General features: G+C 48.0%; 1 protein-coding gene across 4 annotated transcripts in view; it reads left to right on the top strand.

Moving 5' to 3' along the window:
- The window catches only part of Wwc1 (WW and C2 domain containing 1), a 142,937-nt gene that overhangs the window by 77,980 nt on the left and 46,402 nt on the right, over window positions 1–18,555 (top strand). For all 4 annotated transcript variants that reach the window (XM_046421352.2, XM_046421353.2, XM_046421354.2 and 1 more), the window contains 6 exons: window positions 4,483–4,559; window positions 5,578–5,657; window positions 10,947–11,076; window positions 12,716–12,862; window positions 13,936–14,009; window positions 17,938–18,180. In XM_046421352.2, coding sequence (XP_046277308.1) covers window positions 4,483–4,559; window positions 5,578–5,657; window positions 10,947–11,076; window positions 12,716–12,862; window positions 13,936–14,009; window positions 17,938–18,180 — 751 coding nt within the window. The remainder of the gene's footprint in view (window positions 1–4,482; window positions 4,560–5,577; window positions 5,658–10,946; window positions 11,077–12,715; window positions 12,863–13,935; window positions 14,010–17,937; window positions 18,181–18,555) is intronic.

Here is an 18,555-nt window from a genome sequence, read left to right on the forward strand (position 1 = left end):
CCCACCATCAGATCACTCCCCAAATTGTTATAGCAGGCAACTACCTGGCAAAAGACCACAGGTTTATTTTTTGGAGAGAGGAGAGCAGTCTAGAGACCAGAGGATGCCAGGCAAGTTCAACGTCACAGTGTGCCACACTAAAGATGGTGAGTCCATGAACATGCGTATGCTGGGTTTGGAGACCTCAGCCCTCCTATTTCCCTTGGTGCTCTTCAGGGTGGCAGGCCATGGCCTTCTCGAAGAGGATGGGAATTGTGGCCAGAAAAGAGATGTGAAGAGAAACGATGTAACGACGGTGACATGGAGGACTCCTAAGGGAAAGCAGCCAACCAGATCATGTACCGTGCAGCTCGTAGCACCCAAGGCCTCTCCAGACGGGCTCTCGAGCGCTCTTTCCTAAGCATGGGCAAACACGAGGGACTCCAGATGTTCCATAACAGGAAAAATGGAGACTGGCCACATGGGAAAGGGGCCGCCTCAGAGGAAGCAGGGGTCTACATGAGAAGGAAACCTCAGAACAGGGCGCTCCATTCTGCACCACGAACCTGTGAAGACTAACACGAGGCTTTGGAAATTACAATATGATCATAGAAATGAAAACTCCGCAGGAAGACTGGATAATAAAACTGAGGAAGCCTTGTAAGAAGTAGAACAAAAATACAGTGAAATTGGAAATAAGAGGGAAACAAGGGTGCAGGAAGGAGAGCTGAAAACAGAACAGAGGAAGGAGTATCCATGAAATGAAATTCAGAACATTTCCCCAGAACTGAAGTGGGAGGACTTTTAGACTGAAAGGGTTCACCGGGTTCCCAGCACAATGGTTCCCAGCACACCTGGACACATCATTAGGGAACTTCAAACCTTGGAAATATCACAAGGCTGCAAAGGCTCCCAGAGATAAAAGGTAGATCATGAAATAATGACCAGGACTCAGAATAGCTCCAGATGTCTCACCTACGGCGCTGGGAACTCAAAAGGCATTGAGCAATGCCTTTAAGATATTAAGGAAAATCAGTTTCGACCTAGAATTCTATATCCAGTACAACTAACTTTAAGTGAAGGGTCGAATAAAGATATTTTGAGATAGGCAAGATTTCAAAGAATTTGTTTCCTTCGTGTTTCTTTTCTCAGGGAGCTAGCAGAAGTGGTATTATTCCAAAATAAGGAGTCAACCAGAAGAGGGAGACCTGAGATACAGGGAAGATGGGGGAGGCGAGGAGGATGCCCAGAGTCAGGTGAGGGGACCTCAGGGCGCACACTGATGCAGGAGCGGAAGCTGGCGGGGTGTGTGCTGTTCTGCGCCTCCAGTGAGAGTTTAGATAACTGGCAGGATGAGAGGTTAAATTAGTGTAAGTTTGTTGGAACTAAGCAAACAGGAAAATGACTGTTATTAACTCGAGATAGGGGACAATAAAAAAAATGTGCTTGAAAGGAAAAGTGGCTCCGTCCCAAGCAAGATGTTTGCTGAATGAAAATAATGCAAATGCTGAAGATTGCTTCCCCCAAATACGCTGTGTCAATTAAGAGGATGGGAAGGTAGGAAAGGGGCATGTGTATGGTGTAGGGGCTGGGAAGCGAGCAGAGCAAATCCCTAACTTCAGAGGGAGAAATGAATAAATAATGCCTAACTGTAAAGACCAAGAAGCAGCAATTTATGCATAATATCTATTAGAGACATAGAGGTAGATACCCAAGGGATTGGCCGAGGGCTGGGGAGGAAGCTCAGTGGTAGGACACTTGTCTAGTATGCATGAGGCCCTTAGCACTAGAGAAAAAGAGCACAAGAGAGAAGGAAGGAAGGAAGGGAGGGAGGGAGGAAGGAAGGAAGGAAGGAAGGAAGGAAGGAAGGAAGGAAGGAAGGAAGGAAGGAAGGAACTGAATCCATTGAAAATGATTCCCTTTGGGGGTGTTAGGGAAATAGGGTTGTTGAACATCTCTATTATAGCAAACCTTGTACTATGTTAGATTAATAAACTGTGTTCACATATAACTAATAAAAACTAGACAGTAAAAGCTGGCTGTCTTTAGGATCTTGTTTGAAGATAAACTTCTTTTTATGGAGTGTGGGGAAGAGAAGGCAGACCCGGGAGGCTGATCAGACCTGGGAATCTGATCATGTGTGTCTCTCTTGTCAAAATTCTTCAAGCTGTACACATACAGTTTGTTTACTTTTATGAATGTATTTTTTTTATTTCCACAAAAATGTACTTAAAATATATTCCATTTCAGCAGTGTTGGGTACAAATTGTACACTTCCCAGTAATATTCTACAAAATAAAAATCAAGTCCCCTGGCATGCCAGTTGGTGGGGATTTGTTCTTCTTTGGTTTCCCTTCTAGGGTTTCTGAACATGGCCCGGTGATGCTAGCTTAGTCTATAGGTCAGCCGCAGAGGGACTGGTCCCCGTGGCCAGCTTCTGCCTGTCTGGATCAGGTCTTGCCATTCTGAATGGACTCTTGCAGGCTGTTGTCACGGTCTCCTTACCAGCCCCCAGCATAGACCCGGCAACATCAGCGCTGCCTAATACCAAGGGAGGGGCTGGCAGGACGGAGCTCATAGAACAGGCCCTGCCCATGACCTGTCCACACCTATCCCCCATCTTCTTTCCACTTGACACTCCTCCGACAGGCTCTTCACCACATCTTACTGTCAATCGGCGGGTAACAAACAGCCTGAGCCACAGTTTTCACACTGTAGTTTTAAAGTGCCCATTTGGGGAATACGCTCAGGGCAGCACCTCTAGCTCTGTATCCTCCCAGGTCCTTCTCTGAAACTCCCATGTCCAGCGAGAAGAATTAGAAGGCACAAAATGAAAACTTCCATCAAAAACAAAACCCCTCTGGGGCTGGGGTTGTGGCCCAGTGGTACAGTGCTTTGCCTCTCATGTGTGAGGTACTGGGTTCAATCCTCAGCACCACATAAAGATAGAAAAACAAGATACCTTCTACAACTAAAAAATATATATATATTTAAAAACAAAACACCTCTGTACCTGGAGTCCCTGTGCCATGTTCAAGACAAGGATGTAAGGCCCTCCCCACTCCTACCTGTTTCTTCTGGTAAATCCCAGTCTCCACCATCACCATTGTCTTGAAATGAAAGGCTGTGGCAGATGCATTTTTTTGTTATTATGGAGAACGGTTTCTCTTTTCCCAAACTTCCCAATGTTACGTTTTAACTTTTCACATGCATGACCCAAAGGCCCACTAGACTATTTTCACTAAATCCAAAGAGCAGAAGAAGCCCCTCATGACTGTTACTTTTGCTTCCAGACACTGAAAATTGCCAGCAATTTCCAAACAAGCTTCTCTGTTCTCAGAAACCCCAGGTCTCAGTAGTTGATCTCCCTACAGGTGAATGGCCAGTGTTCAGATGCTGCTAAGTGAAAAGGGGAGACAGTGGAATTGATTATCCAGTGTAAGTAAGGGCTCACAGGGGAGAAAGCTACATCTCTGGCTTTCCTACCTAGAATAGCCATCCTGTTCTGGACACCGGGGCTGAATGTAAGGTAGGGACCCGATAAGTCTCATATCTGGCCATGTTTCCCTCTCCCCAGCACCAGTCAGGAAGCTCAGAGCCAGGTTTGTGGTGCCTCTTGTCAGGAAGCAAGTCCTAACCTCATACTTACTCACAATCTGACTTTCCTTGCCCTTATTCTCCCCCTTTGTCTCATTTTCTGACTTTTATTTTATGTATTTTACTTTGTTGTGTTCATTTTTATAAGCCATAAAATCCCTTTTAAAGATAAATAGTGTTTTTAAAATGGAATAAAATTACAATATGATAGAACTGTAGATAAACAGCAGAAGGCAACTTGGGAAAAGGATAATTATATTAGGGTGGTAGGATATGGGTAATATTTATTTTCCTTTTCATATGTACATTAATATTAGAAAGGAATAAGAATCATTTCTAGTGTTTTTTGTGATTAAAACATATTTATATTAGAAAATGTAGGAAAGATAGAAAAATAAGAAGGTGAAAATTAATACCATTTATCATCCAACTCTAGAAGATTCAGTATGGTATATTTCTTTCGGCTCTTTCTAAAGATACATATGTGTATATTTGTAAACTATGTACGTTTTCTGAGTTTAAATTATTTCTATTTCTTTGTAAACTAATTTTCGTGTAACAAACAATAGGTTTCAGACATTTCCCCTTCTACGTAGTGTTTTGCACATTTTCTTTCCTTTTCGTTTTTTGAGGTGCTGAGGATCGAACCCAGCTCCTTGTGCATACTAGGCAAGTGCTTTATAATTGCTGATCCCCAGCCCTGCACCAACATTTTAAATTGTATGAGTTGTATCTTTATTCAAAAATAATACCCGTGTACCATATTTCTTTAGGAAATCCTCCTTTGTTGGACATTTAGGTTATTCCCTTTTAGTGCTTACTTTCTGCGTTTGTTTAGAAGGGCAAAAAGCCAACTTTGCTAAAATGTATTTCTTTTTCTGAAATTCTTTTGGTTTTTCATTACAGTGATCTCTGGCTCATCATCCAGCTCGAAGTATGACCCCGAGATCCTGAAAGCCGAGATTGCCACTGCAAAATCCCGGGTAGGGCCTCTTCTGCCATGCTGCAGGTCACCAAAGCCTGGGACCACTAGACCAGAGTAGATGCTTCATCCAGGCCAGGGCAGCAGTGCTGACTGGCCAGGCCCCAGATAATAACAACAGAGCAGGGGTTGTGGTATGGATGATGGTCATAACAGCTACCATCTCACAACAGTCGCCATACACCCGACCTAGTGCTGACCAGTTCATCGCAAGTCCTCTCTGGTCCTCGCAGCAGCCCCATGCAGTAACCAGTGTCATGTACATCTTAAAGATGAACAACAAGGCTGACGGGAGCTGAGAAACTGGCCCTGGGGCCCAAGAGACTCAGGTCTTAGACCAAAGTTCTTATTATTCCCTACTCTCTTCCTAGCTGTTGCATGTTCTCTCTTATTTAATTCATGACCACCTTAGCTCCATGTTGCCAGGCCTTCAGGTAATTTTGGAAAGGAACTGTGTATCCAGGCTTCTTCTAGCAAATACCTCACTATTTGATTATTAGCAACCCATTTGCAAAGTTTAATTCCTGTGCAGGCAGTCAGCCCTCCTATTGGCTGGGCCTGGCTCTGGGGCGTGTCTCACCTCTGATGTTCCTCTGTTGCCTCTCACCTCCACTGTCTGCTACCTCACACACAACCCGGGGAAGTGCCATCCTCATCCATTAGAGCAAGAAAGAGAGCCTCAGAATGGCCCAGTAGCTTGAGAGAGGTCTCACTGCTAACAACTGGGGAGACCCAGCTCTCTCTGAGGTCAGGTGGCCAGCTCCTGACTACTTCCTGTCTCCCTGGAGCAAGGACTGGCTGGGCAGGACCTAAGGAAACTGGCTGGGATGTTTGACTGAATGGGCAGCTGCAGAGACAAGACCCACATTGGTGAGGGAAGGGTGTTGTGATCTGTATGGCCCAAGGGGTGTGGCCCAAGTCATTGTGCAGGAGCAGCAAGGTGCTGTGGGTTCCCCTTCTAGACCTGCAGCTCTCTGTCAGCTTCTGATCCAGCCCTTGTGTGGTCTTCTGTCATCCAGGTCAACAAGCTGAAGAGAGAGATGGTTCACCTGCAGCACGAGCTACAGTTTAAAGAGCGCGGTTTTCAGACCCTGAAGAAGTAAGTCCAGCCAGCGGTGCAGAGCATGGGGTGGCCCCCCCTCCTCAGCTGCCTTCACCTCCTCTGTCTCTCTCCTTTAGATCCCTTCCTCACCTCTCAAAATGAGCTCTTTAACTATTCTGTTCAAGTTCTTTTCCAATGTCATTGACCGACAATATGGACCCCAGGTAGGAAAGGAGAATCACTTTAGATCATAGGACTCTCATCATCCTCAGAACTCCTGGAGCCACAAAAGTCTGTTCCGTTCAGCTAAGTCTTACTATCCAGGCTCCGAAGCCAGCGTTGCTGAGCACTCCGGTGCACACGCCTCAGCTTCTCTGGCAGACCACTAGAGTCTCATGCACACGAACACACAACCCCTTTAATTCCGTGACCCTTAACCTGAGCCACAACTTCACCTAGTGCCCCACTGAAGGAACGGGGACGTCTTCCAGAAATAGACAAATTACTAGAGAAGTTACACCATGCCACGTGCATGGCCCTTCACGGGGGCCTTACGGAGTTCCCAGGATCACTTGACCAGATGTCATATTTGCTTTTAGAAGCTGCCAGGCAGCAAAGTAAGATGGAGATGTTTTGGCTCTTACGGGCAGTGTGTTCACTGTCACAACGGTGATTGTGCCAGCTAAGCTTTGTCAAGCAGTTACTCTGTGCCAGAGATGCCTTCAGTGTTCCTGCGTGGGTAAACTCCTTCCCTCCTCACAGCAACTCTGTGAGAAATTTTCTTTTAGTTAACCCCCTATATACATGAGGAAACTGAGTCACATAGCAAGTGCACAGTAAATGCTAGCTTGTTATGTTAACCACAACATGTGACCAGGACCTGGTGGTTGAACTGTGCTCAGTGTATCTGATGGGCTCACCACAAAGGGGCTCCTCACTGATGCACCTGGCATGACACCAGATCTCTACCTTCTAAGAGACCTGTCACTCAGAGTCCCAGGAAGGCCACACCATCTACGGACAGCTCTTTCTCTAGTCTTTTGCTTTTGGTCTCTCCCAGACTGAACCTTTTCCTCATCTCGTGAGTTCTCAAATCCACAGTCACAATTCTTTTGCCACCACCCCAGCCTTTGGATGTCCTCTAAAAGTCCTATTCCATGAACTGTGAACCTTAGTGGGGGGTTTGGTTATTTCACATTCATATCCTCCCATTGCACAAGCCCCCACCACCTGGAGGGCCACCTTGAATCCAGTACAACACATGTGGTAAAAGCTGTGACCTTGTCCAAAGTATATCCTGTAAGATAAATTGGGTATGTTTTTTGTTTGACAAATTGTTACACATTTTAGCTTTTCCGTTTGTTTATGGGTGTTATTTATGTATATATTTATTTGTATACATACATGTGCCAATCATATCTCTCAAACCAGATTCTAAACTCATTAAGTCCAAAGACTCTGTTTTATGCTTCTTGGGAATCTTCAACAGCACCAAGGACAATCCAGAGCAATACTGTGAGCTTTGAAAAAATTGCTATTTGGGGCCTAATGAGCAGTCCTCACTGTCCTCCACTTTCCGGCCGAGCAGCTTCTGGGCACATAGTTTAAGGGCCACTCGTTCCCACATCATCTAACAGAGCGTGCCCTCCCCTCCCTGCTTCTACAGTCCTCAAGAGCTTCTGGCTAGAGCACCTCCCATTATTCTCCTAGCCCCTGCAAACCTGTTTTACCACTTTGTCTGTCGCCCTGGAGCAGCATTGAAAATTCTTGTTGTTTGGTAAGCTGACACTGAAGGCCCAAAGGCAAGCCTCCTCCTACCCCTCCTTGTGTCTGATATCTGGCCCAGATAAGACTCCTTTGCTGCCCTTGCTCCTGCAGGCAGCGGGGAAGGAGGGGTCTTCTTTCTTGTGCATCTTGGCTGAGGGCTGGGAATGCAGCCTCAGGAGGCAGATGGCCAGGGTTCAAATCCCAGGGAAAAGCGACTTAACCCTTCTGAGCTTTTATGTCTATCAGAAAGAGTTGAGGTTATAGAGATTTAATTAGAAAAATCCCTACCCAGGGCATGAGAGAACCTGGCATGTAGGAAGAGTTTGGTGAGAGGGAGCGGGGTGCCGACCTCTGGCTAGTTGTCCTCTTGGACTTGGGTAGACTTTGCATCTGCCCTGAGCTCGACTCTGGGCTGAGGAGCCCCTTTCATTCTGGCCATCTGGTCTTATTCTTCTTACCTCTTACGAACATTTTTGATACTGCCCTTTTTTAGATGGAGGTACAGGGTTGGAAGTATGCCCAGGGCCACCTATCCAGCAAGCATCGAGCTGGGACCAGAACCCAGGACTACTGGATTTTGTTTTTCTTCTGGTGCTAGGGAAATGCTAAGCACTCCATGTCCAGGGCTATTGGATTATTATAACTATTTGAGTGTGTGTGTGTGTGTGTGTGTGTTGATACTGTATGGACTGTTGGGTTTTAAAGCTTGTGTCTTGATGCCTCCCTTGGTGCGTTATCCCTGAGAGCCCCCTCCCCATGCCTAGGAAACATAAGTCTTCCATCTCCCTTTGAGTGTTTTAGGGTCCAGTGGGGACCTCCCCACTGGGTCATACCCACTCTCAGCTGAGCATGGGGGAAGGTAGATCTCATCCCTCAGGAGTGTCCTAGGAGTTTCCCTCTGGTCACTTTGACCAGATGTCATTTTCACTCCTAGAGGCTGACGTGCAGCCCAACAGGACACAGCTCTTTCGTTTCCTAAGCATGGTTGTGTTGGATTCATGATGGCAATGGTACCAGCTAAGATGTGTTCGGCAGTTACCATCCCCTACGAATCTATTTGTTTGACTCAGTGTCGATGACCCCATCTTTAAAAATAAAGGAGAAAGGTTGGAAAGGATTGAAGGAAACCTCTTAGAGGAACCTGAAAAGGAAAAAGTCTGAACACAGGCTTTGGGATTCAGCTCCCCTGCTCCCGTGATCCCCTGCAAATAGGAAGGGGTTGGGACTTGGCGATTGGCTGGGGTTGGGGGTGGAGCAGGATCTTCCTGCACAGTCACAGAAACTGTCTGTGCCCAGGTAAGAGCTGTCTGGACAAGGCCGGGAATGGTCCTCTGCCATCAGTCTTTGCCCAGCTTCTGTGTGGCTACTGGGTGTGTGAATCTCAGAGAGCCTGAAAGGAAGGACAGCTGCACTTTGGAAATCCTAAAACACATGCGCACCCCCCACCCCAAACACACACACACACACACACACACACAACTTTTCTTTGCCTTTATGGGGGAAAAAAAAGATTCATTCACTGCGTACATAATGGTGACCCTTTGTTCTCCCCCACCCGCTCCCACCCCAGCTCCATCCCGAGAGTGTTCCCTCTCAGAGCTACTTTCTGGAGCCAAATTCCAGAGTCTGGTTGCTAAGGCCCTTGAAGGAATCAGGTAGAGGCTCTGTGCAGCCCAGCAGGCACACCACTTCTGCCCGGTCCTGTGGGGATTCCGAGCCGTTCTCCCCCTGTTGGCAGAGGACAGCTGGGCACAGCCCCCTCCAGACCCTGGCGCTTGGACATGCTGAAGCAAATAGCTGTCCCTGCACCCGCCACTTGCCTCTCTGGCCAGTCGGAGGCAGGACCACCTCCCACCCCAGACCACTTGTTCCCCACTTATTGCTCCGCAGAGCATCTTGGGCAGGATTCTGCCGTGGAAATCGTTCCTACACCAGTTTTTCAGACTGAATCTGAGATGGATCTCAGTGGACCTGGCAGTCCTGCCCAGGCCCCAGTCCTCGAAAGGAATCCACAGGCTATTTTTAGTCGGGAGACATAAACGAGGCTTTGTATTCTCTCCACGGAGGAGGCTGAAGTAACCGCAGGGGAGGCTGTGTGGAGACCACGTTCCCTGCCTCCCTCTCTCCTCCTCCACCCCAGGCCCAGATGATGAGGCCTCGAGACAGGGTGAAAACCAACCTGCTCAGAGCAGTGATTCCCCATTCCAGCTATTTTTAGCCCAGAACAATTTGGCCTCTAGCAGGAAAACAGAGAGGAATGCCTAGGAGGCTTTCTCATCCCGAAATAATGGGCTTGTGGTGTCCCTCAGACTGTAAGACTTCCTCTTCTCCGCCCTCTACTGAAACTGCAGCCCCAGCCTTTGTTGAAAGTGTGAAGCAGTTAAAAGCACTCTCAGATCTGCTCTCAGATCCTTCTCCCGCCGGCCCCCAGCCCTCTTCTCCAGAAGCCCGGACTCCCCCAACCACCATCAACAACAACCATCTGGTTTGGTCTGACCTTTGGAAAACTGTGTGAGGACCTTTAGATTGGAGCCTGTTGGTGGAATACCTGCATGGCACACGTGAGGCCCTGAGATCCATTTCAGCCTTGTAAAAAAATATAGCAAACAAAAAACAAACAAACAAACAAAAAAATTAGCTTAGCTCTAGCTTTATTTTACTTTTTTCCCTTTCTTCTCTTAGACACCTTTTGCCCCCATGCAAACCAATTTGCATCTAGGTCCTGGATAAGCCAGTGAGATCTCTGGGCTCGAGGTGTTTGAACCCCTTTCATTTGTGCAGCACTTCCTAGCTCACCAAAGGATTTGCCACCCTTCACCCCATTTGACATCCCTAACAACTCCTTGTGCACGGGCCAGGCAGATGACGTGCTCTAGACATTTTCAGAGGAGGAAACGGAGACCCTGTGTGATTGGGAGCCGTATCCAAGGTTACTCCACTGGGAGTTTTGATCCTGTGATTCAACACACATATAATTATCAAGGACGGTGCTTCTTGAACAGGGGTGATTTTGGCTCCCTCCCCCAGGAGACTGTAGGCAATGTATGGAGACATGCACGTGGAAGCATAGGGAGGCCGTAAACAGAGGAGGGGTTGGTGGTCAAGTTTATCAAGTGGGTGGAGATCAAGATACCCAGATTGAAACCATCCTGTGCCAGAGGATGAAACTAATCAAAGACGCTCAGCTCTTTTCCCAAGCCGTGCAGAGTCAAGACAGGAATGCTCCTGTAGGAAATGATCATTAAGGACAGAAAGAGTGCAGTGTCACCGCTCTGAGCCTGGTATCCGGGCCTCCGCCTTCCCTGCCTAGAGGACCAGGGAGGGGATCCAGAGGCTCCCTGTGAGGGCCGATGCTTAGGACTCTTGGTTTCAAAAGCAGCTTATTTCTGCAGCCACCTTCTGTGGGACATTTGTGATTTAGCAGGGACCTTCCGCGCCACACCCCACAAGTGGGACCTGAAGAGGAAGGGCATGCAGGACAGAGAGGAGACTGCTTGGGGAATTGAAGTACTGGCCTGCACTTCCCCTGGGGAAACCTGTCCCTCCTGGGTGTGACCTTTTCCATCACCTCTCTTCTAGAATCGATAAGAAAATGTCTGATGCCCAGGGCAGCTACAAACTGGATGAAGCTCAGGCTGTCTTGAGAGAAACCAAAGCCATCAAGAAGGCCATCACCTGTGGGGAAAAGGAAAAGCAAGATCTCCTTAAGGTACGTTCATTCCCAGTCACATGGTCCCAGTTCAATCCTCCTCGTACCCCTGCATGCACATTCTGCCCACATTCCCTCGGGACCACTGCCCTCTTTTTACTCCTTGCCAAAAATCCAGACTGCGAAATGCTCTCTGAAACTTTTGACCGCCAACATGATGCCCCCATGGGAAATTCCACACCTGACCTGTGGTGGAACACAGGTGCACAGAAGGTCTCCTATGAGGTCACCTCCTGGCTGTGCACATAAGCCATGTGGACAACAGTTTCCTGTTTAGACTTGGGTCCCTTCCTGAGATAGCTCATGGTGTGTATGCAGATATTCCAGCATCTGTAAAGATCCAAGTCTGAAACAATTCCTGTCCCAGGCATTTCAGACAAGAGCAACTTGACCTTGAGTAGTCTTCTTGGAGTTTGGTCCCATTTTATAGAGGAAAGATTGGAGGCTTCAGGGTACTAGATGGCTGACCTGGGGCCACATAGGGTCAGTGGCAAAGCTGAGGTGAACACTGTCAGGCATACCCCAAAGGCCATATCCTTGCCCCTAGCTCTGGCCACTGGGTTTATCGTTCAGTGAAGCAAATGGAAGGAGATGGTTTCAGCATCGATAACCTCAACATCAGGATGTAGTATCTCTGTAATCATTTTGTGTATGTGTGTTCTCACTGTGTGCTGGGAACTGAACACAGGAGAAGAGTTATTCTCTACCATGCCAGGCAGCTGTGCCAAGGACTTTGCATGCATTGGTGCAATGGGCCTGACCTGTCTTCTATATCAACTCTGCTTTTATTTGATTCTACAGATAAGGACTGCAGGACTCAGTACAACGGATAGAGCCAGGCTTCAAACCCCTGAGCACCTGACTCAAAAGCGTATTTGCTTAACCCCTGGGCATACCACCTCCCCACACAGGAACCACCCTGACCTCAGAGATCTCTATCATGGTTGCCATTGGCAGATTAAAAGTCCAAGACCCAGAGCCGCTGGCTGCAAGTTGCTCAGTAAAGGAAGCTTTATGCTCTAAGACAGAGTATTTGCACAACTCCTGCCCGAGACAGCAGCCCAGTGTAAACATTCAGACAGGGTGCTCCTGGACAGCAAGGAGCATTCCTGTTGTGATTAGCAGTTAAGAACACAGAGCAACAAAGTCAAGTCCAAATCCTGGCTTTGACCATTGCCAGCTTCTCCTTGATAAAAGGGGGAATAATCACAAGTCATTCCTGAAAGAGCTATTGTCAGGATTCAGTAAAACTGACCGTTGCTGAGTATTGTCTATACCACATTTCACGCTGTCATCAGTTTAATCAATGTGACTGCCTTGTGAGGTAGCACCTAGGGTCATTCCCATCTTACAGGAAAGGAAGTTGAGGCACAGGCAAGTTAATCATCCAGCTTAGATGGCACAGCTAGGAAGATACAGCAGGGATTGTGCCCTGGGCTGAGCCCACATGCACCCTGCTGTCTCCATGTAAAAGGTCCTGTAAGTGCCCACTCACTCGGAGCCCTCTGCATGGCATCAGCGGGGTGTCAGGGGTGAGCACAGATTCCTAGATTAGAGAAGATGCCAAGGAAAACCCACAGTGCCTGGCAGACCTGGAAGATGCATGACTAACCTACCCACTGTCCCCCTCTGCCTGCAGAGCCTCACCATGCTCAAGGACGGCTTCTGCACCGACAGAGGGTCTCACTCCGACCTGTGGTCCAGCAGCAGCTCTCTGGAGAGCTCAGGTTTCCCACTGCCAAAACAGTACTTGGACGTGAGCTCCCAGACGGACATCTCGGGGAGTGTGAGTAGGCGGGTCCCACAGGAGGGCTTGCAGGCAGGTGCCCTCTGCTTGCTTTCACTGGCTGCCAACTCCACCCTGGGGAGCGTCTTTCTCACAGCTCCTGGCCCCAGAGCTCTGGCGGGTGGGGCAGGGAAGCACCAGCTCAGGACTCCTCCACTCTGACATTTCCTGGCCAGGTGCTTATGCCTCTAGACCTGCATGGAAAACACTTTTAAAGGACAAAGTGTCTTCCTCTGGTTTCTGTCATACTGTGCGCAGCTCCATTCAGCTGGAAGGGAGAGGATATTTCCCTCCTGTTAGTCCCAAAGCTATGTGTGCCGCTTTCATACAGCTGTGTGGCTCCTAATTAAAGCGCAGTCCCAGTGGGTCATGAGTAGTGAAGTGCTGTTCTGATGGGGGTCATGGGTAGCGCCAACCCATGTGAGCTGTAACTTTTGGAGAGTTTCACTAGAGCAGACGACATAGCCAGACTGCCTCCAGCTTCTGCACTAAAGACTACTCCTGTCAGATGTCAGAGGCATCCTCCAGCTTGGGAAGAGAAGCTGTATCATGTGTTGTCTGGGGAACCTTGTAGCTTCTTAATGGCTCTTGACAGAGGAGCACAGGGCATGGAGCTTTCCCTCCTTCCCCACACCATCTACATGTCCCTGTGCCTCCTAAATCCTAGGACCTTCTCCATGCGCAGTCAGGATTGAGTCCTGACTGCAGCCTGAGTTTTATACTGCCCCCTTCCCAGCACCCCAGGATGGCTTTCTTATGGATTTCCTGTCTCTCTCTTTTCTCACCTGCTACCTCTCCTGCCTCCATTGGCTCTGAGCCATTTGGGGCTTCTAGACCCTCGGCCTCTCTTCTTCAAGGGATGGATGTCAGTTTGAGACTGTTTCCATGATCTGAAGGAAGAGAAGTATTTTTTGCTTAACTAGCTTCCCTGCCGTCCACAAGCCAGCCCAATAATCGAGGGCTGTTCTTTGCTCTGCCCACACAAGCTGTCAAGTCCTTCCCGAGCTCTTGAAACATAGCTCAGCAGCGGCCACAATAACTGTGTAACTCCCGACTCTGCTCTCGCCCTCTAGTTCGGCACCAGCGGCAACAATCAATTGGCAGAAAAGGTCAGACTGCGTCTTCGATATGAAGAGGCTAAGAGAAGGTAACTCCAGGCTGGTGCTAGGGCTGGGGGGGTTCCTACAGTCATATGGTGGGGGTCTGCTCCGAGCCCAGCTTTTTGCATTCCCACCCTGTTTAACCCTCCCCCAAATTACGAAGGTAGGTAGTATAGTCCTCTTATGTTAATCCTCTGGAATTTAGAGAGGCAATGCCTTGCTCAGGACACTGCGTAGAGTATGGAACTATGCTTTGAACCCAAAATCTGCTTAACCTCAAAGATGACTTATCTTTCTCCTTCTTGTGTTGGTTTCTGTAATCAAAGTTTTCTGATGATCCTGGAAGCAGTTTGGTTTGGAGGATCCACAGGTTTGTTTGGTCATTTTTGGCAATAGGCTAAGAGGACTACAGACACTATCCACTACAACATCTCCTGCATGACCGTGAGCTGGCTATGCTTTTCAACTGCGTTTCAACTCCATAAAGATGTGGCTTCATGGAATCCAAAGCGGCTGGGTTGCACTTCCACAAATAAAATAATAATCAAACCTGGCATTTTTAGAGCATCTGTTAATAGGCATAAACAGATTGCTTGTTGTACTAAAACTTCTTATTTGTTTATTTATTGTAGTACTGGAGATTGAACCCAGGGGCTCTTCTACCACCGAGCCATGTCCCCAAGCCATTTTTGTTTTTTATTTTGAGACAGTCTCACTAAGTTGCAGAGACTCGCCTTGAACTTGATCCTCTTGCCTGCATTTCCCAAGTCGCTGGGATTATAGGCATGTGCCACTGCACCCAGCAATATTAAAACATTTGTGCATCTATTATCTTATTTAATCTTAAAAGCAACCTCATACCATAGCTTCTATGTTATTATTTCCATTTTTAGAGGGGACAGAGTTTAGCAATATGTTTCATGGCTTTTCCAGGTTGTACAGTTGGAATTGGAACCCTAGACATTCTGGTTTCAAGTTCATGATCTTCCTATACACTGAGTCAGCCCTACTGGGAAAGAACCCCCTGAGCATCTGCTGATGAATGAATCCAGGCGTATTATAGCCATTCCTCCATGGACTAAGTTGCCTGGCCCATGAACTCTCTCAGCCAGGCTGGGTAGAGTGTGGTGATACCCAGTTCTGCTCTCCCAACCCTCCGTTAGCACCAGATTCTCTGCAGCTATGACGGAAATCTGATAGAAACCAGAGGAAGAAGCAAAAGGGGAATTTATTGTCTTATCTAACTCCAAAATCCTGGGGGAATTCAGGCTTAGCTGGATCCAGGGACTCAATTAATGTTACATAGATTCCGTCTCTATTTTCTCCACCTCATTGTCTTTGTTTTGGCTTCATTTCAAACAGGTTTTTCTCTCAAGGTGACAAGACGACCCTCAACAATTCTAAGCTTACATACAACCAGGGTAGCAACCCCAGCAGAAACGGGACCTACCTTTCCCAACAATTTTAATGAGTCTCAAAGGCTGGGCTGTAGCTCAGTGGCAAAAGTGCTTGTCTTGCCTGTTCAGGGCCCTGGGTTGAGTCCCCAGACCCACAAAATAACTGAGATTCACTGACAGTTTTGGATGAACCAATCACTGATGCAGGGCTGGTAGGGAGGGTGGGAGCAGGAGGATTAGAATTCTATGAAGGTCCATGCATGGGTCATATGCTCATGCTGGAAGGAGGCTGAGGTCAGCTTTGGGGGAACCAAGCAACTTAAAAGTATGGGAGGAGAGGTTTTCCATAGGCACACCCTGGTGTTGTTAGCAAAAAAAGGAAGAATTGGATAATGGTCAGGTGGAGGGAAGCAGATGCCTTTGAACTGTTTCCCCTTCCCACTAGGGATTCAGCAAAACAGCAGAACGTGTGTGTTTGGACAGTCACTTGTCCCCTCTGAAGGGGGCCACTCTGAACCTTGGATCTATTCCAGCTTGCAGTAGTGCCTGTCCTACATAACCAGTCCTGGAGAGACTAAAGCACTGAAGTGTTCCCTCTGGGGTCAAGCCATTAAAATTATCACAGAGATTCCTGGCTCATCTGAGTTTACCCAGCTTCTTGCCTCCGCCTCCGCCTCCACCCAAAGCTAGATTTGGTGTAAAGGACAGAAGAGGTTGCCGAGTAGGAAAGCAGGGGCTGCAGGATTTGTGAAGGAAGGGAGGTAGCCATAGTGAATGGAATGTCTGATGATCGTCACACGTCGGGTTTTGTCAAGTGTGTTTCGAAGTTGAGACGCTGACAGTTTCCATCAGATTTTCCAGAGGATGAGTTACCCTGATTTTAAGCAGCAATGGCATAGGGATAGCACCCTAGAAAGTACACCCAGGAAAGCGTCCGTCACTCCTCAGTGTCCTGCTTAGAGTCTGGCTGTCAGACCTTTTGATGCCATCCTCAGAGCTGCTCAGAGTCCTGGAGATAGCAGCTATGAAGTTGCCCCATAGCTAACCTTCATGGATTGCTGTATATATCAATGTGAAACCGAATGGTAAACCGTAAGGATTCTTACTGGGAAACTTGACTGGGGAAGGAACAAACCTCGATGTGTTTTTCTGTATGGAGTTTTTGCTACTCATGACAAGGAGTCTTGTCTCCAACGATGTTTTGGTACGATGAGTTCAACCACACTGACCACAGATCAGACTGAGCCGCAGGCCATAGGTCTCAGCTCTCAACAAGTATTGGCCATGTTTGTGATTTGCAGTCTCAGGTGAGCCGTCAGGCATATGTCCAGTGAGGTTAACAACTCCTCTGTGTCTGCCCTGATGGTATGGGGTAAGGCCGAGATGTGAGGCCCAGACGTGATTTGAATAGGTCAAGTCTAAAGGATCATGGCATAATTACTTTCAGGTATTTCTAGCAGTACTCTTCATTACACTGGGAATCTTATTTTAGTGATAATAATTCCTCATGTCTACATAATACTTGACAATATCTAAAGAGATCTTACTGCTTCTTTTTTGTAACCCACCTTGTAGGTACCGTCATTATCCCCACCTTACAGACGAGGATCCTGAGTCTTAGAGAAGTTAAGATGCAAGGCTGCTGATTTCTTCCCTTAGCATTTATTAAGTGCCTTCAGTTTACCAGGGACCAAATGTGACACCAAAATGTTTTTTTGTTTGTTTGTTTCTTTGTGGGTGATGCTGAGGATTAAACCCAGGGCTTCCCACATACAAAGCATGTGCTCAACCACCAAGCTGCACCCCCGGCCCCACCTTCTTTCACAAAGGCCAGAGGCAGGATTCCACTCAAACCATCTGAACCCCCAAATGCATGGCTTTTCAATAGCACCACCACCACTCTCTGGACTGAGAACACATGGTTAGTCACCAAGACCCCAGTTGTCCACAACTGTCATTGGCAGAGCGTGTACTGTGTGGCAGGCACCTTGCAGACATTACTGCTGATCCTCACAATCCAAAGGATGAGTGATTGTTTTTCTTATCTTCAGGTCTTGGGGAGTTTACCTAGTGTTACATAACTAATAAGTGGTCCAACCAGGTAATAACAAGAGTAGCAACAGAAACATTTATTGAGGGCTTACTGTGTGCCAAATACTGTGCTTTGAGGGTTTATGGGTTGTCATAAAATCTTGAACCACAACCTCATAAGGAAGGAGCTTTATTTATTCCCTTCAGAGAGGTGAACAATTGGCCCAGGGTCACATAGCTCATGGAAAGAGGTTATTGCCTGGTATTGGATCCAAGTCTCTCATGTAGCAGGCTTGGGGGCGTTGCCTAGCTCATGTCTGTACCCTAGAGACGACTTCATGGTTGGGACATGATAGGCACCCACGTGTGTTTGTTAGATAAAAAATGTGTTTCCTAGAAATTGATCAAAAGGAAGACTGTAACTGCCAAAGAGTGCTCTGAGGGTCTCCTGGCCCCTGGTTCCTTCTGTCTGTAGAAGCACAGTCTCCTTCCCTGTCCCCACAGTGCCTTTGTTCACACCAGTGGATCTCCCCTTCTCCACCCCCAGGATCGCCAACCTGAAGATCCAGCTGGCCAAGCTCAACAATGAGGCCTGGCCCGGGGTGCTAGACTCAGAGAGGGACCGGCTGATCCTCATCAACGAGAAGGAGGAGCTGCTGAAGGAGATGCGCTTCATCAGCCCCCGGAAGTGGACCCAGGGGGAGGTGGAACAGTTGGAGATGGCTCGGAAGCGTCTGGAGAAGGACCTGCAGGCAGCCCGGGACACCCAGAGCAAGGCGCTGACAGAGAGGTGGGTCTGGGGCTGGGAAGTATGAACCAGGTGTGTCCCAGGGGCTTGGGTTAGGGAATGTGCCTGTCTGTCCTCTGGCCCAGCAGGGACCAGAGGTGAGGGGCACACCTCGGGCACCTGACTCCTCCATGAGCAGTGTCAGTTTAGGTGTCTTACAGCCTCCACGGTAGCTTATCAGGGAAGGGATTGCCACCCAGCGCACCAGCCACCTGGAGCTCAATCATGTTGCCCAAAGTTTCCTGGCTGGGCACCGCCTTTCAGAAGTGAATCTTCTGATGGAAGTGAGCCCCATAACTCAGAATCCTTGAGGATACTCGTTTTCCAACTTTGTGACAGATTCACATTTCGTATCGTGACCTAAAATACACAAGTTTG

The sequence above is a fragment of the Marmota monax genome, unplaced genomic scaffold (assembly GCF_021218885.2).
Source record: "Marmota monax isolate L192 unplaced genomic scaffold, Marmota_monax_Labrador192_F-V1.1 WCK01_AAM20220418_F8-fsc00084, whole genome shotgun sequence".
NCBI lineage: Eukaryota > Metazoa > Chordata > Mammalia > Rodentia > Sciuridae > Marmota > Marmota monax.